The sequence below is a fragment of the Salvelinus fontinalis genome, chromosome 6 (genome assembly GCF_029448725.1).
Source record: "Salvelinus fontinalis isolate EN_2023a chromosome 6, ASM2944872v1, whole genome shotgun sequence".
Taxonomy (NCBI): Eukaryota; Metazoa; Chordata; class Actinopteri; order Salmoniformes; family Salmonidae; genus Salvelinus; species Salvelinus fontinalis.
Window position 1 is genome coordinate 53709206 of NC_074670.1, and position 7312 is coordinate 53716517.

The 7312-nt window shown below is 46.2% G+C and overlaps 1 protein-coding gene across 1 annotated transcript; it reads right to left on the reverse strand.

The window, feature by feature from the left end:
* Positions 1 to 440: 440 nt before the first annotated feature.
* Positions 441 to 5091, reverse strand: LOC129858126 (adhesion G protein-coupled receptor E5-like). Its single transcript, XM_055927114.1, has 10 exons — positions 4992 to 5091; positions 4798 to 4887; positions 4307 to 4438; positions 4079 to 4116; positions 3859 to 3975; positions 3622 to 3784; positions 2713 to 2835; positions 2406 to 2572; positions 2099 to 2263; positions 441 to 1135 (listed from the first exon to the last, which is right to left on the reverse strand). The coding sequence occupies exons 1-10, from the start codon at positions 5020 to 5022 to the stop codon at positions 977 to 979; spliced, it is 1185 nt and encodes a 394-aa protein (XP_055783089.1). The 5' UTR covers positions 5023 to 5091; the 3' UTR covers positions 441 to 976.
* Between the last annotated feature and the right edge of the window lie 2221 nt (positions 5092 to 7312).

The following is a 7312-nucleotide window of genomic DNA, read 5'->3' on the forward strand; positions in this document are numbered from 1 at the left end:
GTTTTGGGAGAGCAATGGTAAAATACATTGTAGTTTCAGTATGGTGTAGCTTTATTGCTGAAGAAAGGGGCTGATTGTATTCAGATATTTGAATCAGATTGGAGCAAAATATTAGCTCTGTCACGTTCCTGACCTGTTTTCTGTTATTTTTGTATGTGTTTAGTTGGTCAGGGCGTGAGTTGGGGTGGGCATTCTATGTTTTGTGTTTCTATGTTTAGGTAATTGGAAATTAGCCTTATATGGTTCTCAATCAGGGACAGGTGTTTGACGTTTCCTCTGATTGAGAACCATATAAAGGTAGGCTGTTCACACTGTTTGTTTGTGGGTGGTTGTCTTCCGTGTCTGTGCACCACACGGGACTGTTTCGTTTGTTCGTTCATTTGTACCGTCTGTACCTGTTCATGCGTTCTTCGTGTATATGTAAGTTCGTTTGTTTCAGGTCTGTTGACTTCGTTTATTATTTTGTAAGTTATTCAAGTGTTCTTCATGTTTCGTCTTTAATTTAATAAATGCATCATGTCGTATAACAACGCTGCGCTTTGGTCCAATCCATACTCCTCCTCTTCGGACGAAGAGGAGGAGGACAATCGTTACAAGCTCTCAGAAAATAGTTACAACAACAACAAAGTGGCTTGATACTTGACAAATGCAGCGTTGGGTGGATATACCACTATTCTAGGAAAATTCATGCTACAAATTATAGGCCAAACTCATGAGACTAAAATGACTTTTTTGACATATAGATAAGAGCTCATATGTTACACTCCAGAACTGATAAGAGTTCTATACATGAGATATTGTATATCTATTCACATAAAGTTCTGTTCTTATATTTTTGTTTGTTTGATACATTTTTATAATACTTTACTAAATAAAAAATGCTGCCATTTGGATGTCCTTGCAAGCCAAGAGACAATGTGACAAATGGATTCCAAGTAAAGCTTTTCTTAGAACACAACTAGTTCAAATCCATGTCTTATTTTCTATGTAGCTGTACATCCTGTTGCCGCCGGTGTCCTCCACGACGTTTGCGGCTGACATAGCGACACCAGAGGCTTGTGATCAGGGACAGGACCACACAGGTCAGTGCCACAAAAACACCCACCCACATCACCAACGACAGCTGCCCGCTTCCCTGCCAACGAGGAATAACAAGCATCAGACACACACCATCTAGACAATACGAACATATCAAACACAACAGCAGCACTTAAGCACTCAACAAGCATCAAACTCCCCTAAATAATGTGAGAAATGAATCAAACACTTACATTTAGTAGTTTAAAACATGAACATTTCCAGATGAGCCAAAAATAGTCTCGGACACAGATATCTGGGAATATATTTTCTCTCCCTTCAGATGTGCTACACTAGCTACAGTAGGTTTCCATCCATTTGGCGACAGATTTACATGGGAATACTCTAAAATCAGCATTAAAACAATATAAACATTTTACCACCAGAGAGGTGTTTTCATCAAATTGACTTGTTGCGGATAAAAGGCTGTGCTTGATGACATAGTGCAGATTAAAAATACCCTTTGTGGTAAAATGTCCATGTACCGAATAAAAAATACAAGTTAAATGGGTTTAGATGGCATTTTCAACTCTACTGAGGGTTTTCTCACAATTTCTTTTTTGAGCTTTATAGCAAATGTGCCCACTCCGGTATTGGAACATGCCCTTAAACCCACAGCGCTATTTGAAAGCAGCATCAAGCTCATCACCATGCACATTCACCACCCCAGGAAGTTCAACATAAACATATTTAATCTGTTGCCTAATAAACTGCATGCTTTCCCGACAAGTCGTAGTGGGAGGACCACACACGTTATAGCGTGACTCCAAGTTTACTTTCATATCATGGTTATTATATCATTATTTGGCCTTAAATGCGTTTCCACTGACATTTCTTGCATAAATATTTTTACAGACACAAAAAGATCCCACCTTGTCTAGCGTATTTTGTTTTCTTGACATTTGGAAAGTTTTAAGAAATATTTTCTGTTTCCATCAGGCCTGTCATGACTTATTTTAAGCGACATGTACTTTACTCGCATAAAAAGGTTAGAAGGAAAACTGGTTTGTTTTCTCTTTACCTTTCTCTGATGGATTCCCTTCAGCAGAGCGAATGTGCTGAGATGGTTGCAGGAGCACACAGTGTGGGTGGAGTTTGACATCACTGAGGTGCAACCCCGCCCAGACCACACCCCCGGTCCATTCTCATCCGACCAATAAACACAGGTGGGGTCAACATCACTGGACTAGGACACAGTGGATATGGGTTGGGGTCAATTCCATTTAGACTCAGTAAATTCGTGAAAGAATGTGACTTCATGAAAAATATATCAATGAAAAACATGTTTTACTGACAGCCAGAAACTATTAAGAAGAGACAAGTGTTACCTGCAGGTGATTGAAAGTGAGATTAACCGGTTGGGGCAGGTTTGTTGTGTTGGAGTTGCTAACGGACACCGTCGCAGCACTTGACATGAGCTGCTGGCTCTGATGAGAAGTGTTGTCCTTCAGACTATCCAGATTCTTATAGCTGAGCAGAACAACAAACGCAAACCCTGCACACAAAAAACAACACAAGAAAACATAAGGCCTGATACAAAAACATGTACAACTCACAATATCTCAAGTGAATCTATCAATGTATGTCTTTAGTAATATTTGGAGCAGATGATTGGTACTGTAGGACTGCGGCTACCTGGGTAATTCTGGTCATCTCCGACCACCGTCTCCCAGGTGGTGTCAAGTTGAGTGTTCTCATTGGTCAGGCTGACTGGTCCTTTAGGTGGAGTCTTGTCTCTCCTCACCATAATCTCAACCTCTGTTTTTCAACATATTGACAAAATCAAGACAGACCAAAAATCACCATTACTGAACACAATATTGCATTAATTATATTTTAAAGTTGACACAATCTAATGTGCTTGTTAGAGCTCCGTTTATGGTCAGTAAGGTGCTCAGATTGTGGTCTTCCTGTGGTACTGTAACGTCTGCTTCCAACTCACACTCCCAAACACGTAGATCCCCTGATAGCAGCTCACTTTCCAACTCACACTCTCAAACACGTAGATCCCCTGAACACAGCTCAATCTCCAGATCCCAATCACCTGAATTCTGATCACCTGTTCACACACCTGTATATGATTATCACACACTATTTAGTTCAGTTCATTGCACCTCATCATTGTGAGGTGTTGTTTGTTTTGTGATACACTTCTATTGGGAGCTCTGTTTTTTTTCCATCTGTAATTTAATCCTCCTGTGTATGATAGTGAGGCAGGAAAAAACTAACGATGCCTTTTGCCTATTCCCTGCCTGTACTTTAGCCTATCGGATTTCCTCTTATCAACCTATTGCCTGATCTCCCGGACGTTACTAGTCTTTTCCCTGCCTGTACTGTTGCCTTTTTGGATTTGTTGTGTAAGACCTTCTGCCTGCCACTGGACCCAGCTACCTGCCTCTTCCTGTGGTCCCTTACAAGGAAACACCTGCTGCGCCCTGCGCTTGAAACCAGCTCTCTGTCTTCCATCGTGTTCAATAAAGGTACCTGCGAGGTGCTCAGTAAATGGTAAATATGTGGTCAGCGTGTGCTCAGTGTGTGTGTTACCTGTGAGGTTGGTTTCTATCCTGGTCATGTTCTCTGTCAGCAGTGGAGCGATCAGTCTGATCGAGATTTCAATGGTTCTCAGTAACTTAGTCACTTCACTGCTACTACGGTGACCATTGAACTGGAGGTCTAGTTGAAGAACATCCGTGGTATTAACCAGTAACTAGAGAAGAGAGACATAAGGGTTTTGTACGTGTGTGTGTGCGTTTGCATGTGTGTTTCTGTGTGGTAACTTACTGTCAAAAGCCCATCTCCAGTTGACAGCGGTCTTGTAGGTCCAGACAACGTAGAGTTGTTCAACACCAAACATTTGTTTCTCAACAGAGACAAGAAACTATCAAAGCCTGGTAGAGTCTGGGAGGGGGGGCATGTGCATTAGTGGGAAAATGCATAAAACATTTCAAGATCAAGGAAAAATACCCTTTTCTCAATTAGTAATTCTAAAGTAAAGCTTTACCTGTCCGGGCTGTGTTTCATACTGGTCACAATTAAGCTCTAAAGTAAAAATATGGAGACATATTACCTCTAACCGTTCTACAGTACACTATGTACAGAGTAAAACCTGACATAGAATGTTATGGTGCTTCAGTACAGTCAGCTAGTACATGGAAGACAGACAAAAGGTAGCCACCTTAGAGTATTTAGACAAAACCCAATACAACACCCAAGAGGAAATGTTTCTCACCTGCACACTGAGTTTGTCTGTTGCCGTAGTTACTGAATCCTGTGGGACACTTGCACAGGTAGCTACCCACCTGATTGACACAGATTCCCCGTTGCCCACAAAAATGTTGGTTCTCAACACACTCATCTATGTCTGATTAGAGAAAGAGAGTGGTAAAGGGAAAAGTAGTGGAGATGGAAAGATGATTAAAGATTGTATGTTGAAAAAGAGGGTGATAATCCCTCACACATTAACACAGTCACACTTTAAATATGATTGTGGTGACCACCACATGATTCAAAGCCAAGCAATCTGAAGCCAAAATAGCATTGATAGTAGTCGCATCCAATGGTGTTGATGCAAATTGAATAGCTTTTACAGATGTTCATCTCATTTATATCTACATAAGGGAGATAATACTGATTAAACTGATTAAATTACTGATTAAATTAAAGCACATTCCTAAAGCAAAATACTACGCAGGAAATTATAACCATATTCTCCATCATTACCAATACAATTCAGAAACCCTGGATTGGAATACGGTTGAGTAAAGCCATTCGCACATCTAGTAACTCTTGCTCCTTGGTCCTTGAGTAGCGCTAAATGAAGACATAAAGACAAGTTGAACTGCACACATGCATATGTTAAATCTTTTAAACAGACTCGATGTGTTGGTCAAATAAAAAGCAGAAAATTGACCGACCCACAATCAGTAGAAATAGAATGGCTCCCATGATCTCTGACAGCTGGTGAGTTAATGTCACATGTCAGCTTGGCTTTAGTTCTAAAGAATCATTTGGAGACCTCACGGATGTGCTTAGCGAAGGGAAGTAAAAATATTTCCCCATAACTAGCAACGGCATTTTCTTGTAAGTCGAAAACAAAGAGGAACTGACTGTGTGGCAAGAGAAGACCATTTGCATAACAATTCCCATCAGGTTGATTTGTCTAGTTCTGCATAGACCACGTTCATGAGTTCCATCCCTGAATTAGACTCTAGTGTAGAGGTGTCACGATCGTTATGAGACGAATGAGTGGACCAAGGCGCAGCGTGGAAAAAAGACATCTTCTTTTAATGAAGAAAAACAAACACTTACTAAACAAACAAAAAAAACGATTGTGAAGCTAAAACGAACTAAGTAAGCAACATAGAACATAGACAATTACCCACAAAACCCAAATGCCTATGGCTGCCTTAAATATGGCCCTCAATCAGAGACAATGAACCACAGCTGCCTCTAATTGAGAACCAATCTAGGCAGCCATAGACATACAAACACCTAGACAAGACACTGACCCATTAAATGTACAAAACCCCTAGACAATCCAAAAAACACATACATTCCCCATGTCACACCCTGACCTAACTAAAATAATAAAGAAAACAAAGATAACTAAGGCCAGGGCGTGACTGACAGTACCCCCCCCCCCCCCCCCCCCCCCCCAAAAGGTGCGGACTCCGGCCGCAAAACCTGACACAGAAGGGGAGGGTCCGGGGTGGCGGCGGCTCGGGTGCGGGGCCCCCACTTCACCATTGTCAATACCCGCTTTGGTGGCTCTGGAAGATCCTGGCTGACTGGCGGCTCTGGAAGGTCCTGGCTGACTGGCGGCTCTGGAAGGTCCTGGCTGGCTGGCGGCTCTGGAAGGTCCTGGCTGGCTGGCGGCTCTGGCTGGTCTGGGCTGGCTGGCGGCTCTGGCTGGTCCTGGCTGGCTGGCGGCTCTGGCTGGTCTGGGCTGGCTGACGGCTCTGGCTGGTCATGGCTGGCTGACGGCTCTGGCTGGCTGACGGCTTTGGCTGGTCATGGCTGGCTGACGGCTTTGGCTGGTCATGGCTGGCTGACGGCTATGGCTGGTCATGGCTGGCTGACGGCTATGGCTGGTCATGGCTGGCTGACGGCTCTGGCTGGTCATGGCTGGCTGACGGCTCTGGCTGGTCATGGCTGGCTGACGGCTCTGGCTGGTCATGGCTGGCTGACGACTCTGGCTGGTCATGGCTGGCTGACGGCTCTGGCTGGTCATGGCTGGATGACGGCTCTGGCTGGATGACGGCTCTAGCTGGTCATGGCTGGAAGACGGCTCTGGCTGGTCATGGCTGGATGACGGCTCTGGCTGGTCATGGCTGGATGACGGCTCTGGCTTGTCATGGCTGGATGACGGCTCTGGCTGGTCATGGCTGGATGACGGCTCTGGCTGGTCATGGCTGGCTGACGGCTCTGGCTGGTCATGGCTGGATGACGGCTCATGGCTGGATGACGGCTCATGGCTGGATGACGGCTCATGGCTGGATGACGGCTCATGGCTGGATGACGGCTCTGGCTGGTCATGGCTGGATGACGGCTCTGGCTGGTCATGGCTGGATGACGGCTCTGGCTGGTCATGGCTGGATGAAGGCTCTGGCTGGTCATGGCTGGATGAAGGCTCTGGCTGGTCATGGCTGACTGGCGGCTCTGGCTGCTCCTGGATGACTGGCGGCTCTGGCAGATCCTGGCTGACTGGCGGCTCTGGCAGATCCTGGCTGACTGGCGGCTCTGGCAGATCCTGGCTGACTGGCGGCTCTGGCAGATCCTGGCTGACTGGCGGCTCTGGCAGATCCTGGCTGACTGGCGGCTCTGGCAGATCCTGGCTGACTGGCGGCTCTGGCAGATCCTGGCTGACTGGCGGCTCTGGCAGATCCTGGCTGACTGGCGGCTCTGGCAGATCCTGGCTGACTGGCGGCTCTAGCGGCTCCTGACTGATGAACGGCTCGGTACAGACGGGTGGCTCTAATGGCTCGGGACAGACGGATGGCTCAGACGGCGCTGGGCAGACGGATGGCTCGGATGGCTCGGGACAGACGGATGGCTCAGACGGCGCTGGGCAGACGGATGGCTCAGACGGCGCTGGGCAGACGGATGGCTCAGACGGCGCTGGGCAGACGGATGGCTCAGACGGCGCTGGGCAGACGGATGGCTCAGACGGCGCTGGGCAGACGGATGGCTCAGACGACGCTGGGCAGACGGATGGCTCAGGCGGCGCTGGGCAGAC

Coding starts and splice junctions, on each gene's coding strand:
- LOC129858126 (XM_055927114.1), bottom strand. CDS start 5,022: ATGGGAGCCATTCTATTTCTACTGATTGTGG. Junction 4,117..4,306: donor CAGACAAACTCAGTGTGCAG/GTGAGAAACATT, acceptor TTTTTACTTTAG/AGCTTAATTGTGACCAGTAT. Junction 2,573..2,712: donor AGATGACCAGAATTACCCAG/GTAGCCGCAGTC, acceptor TTTTGTGTGCAG/GGTTTGCGTTTGTTGTTCTG.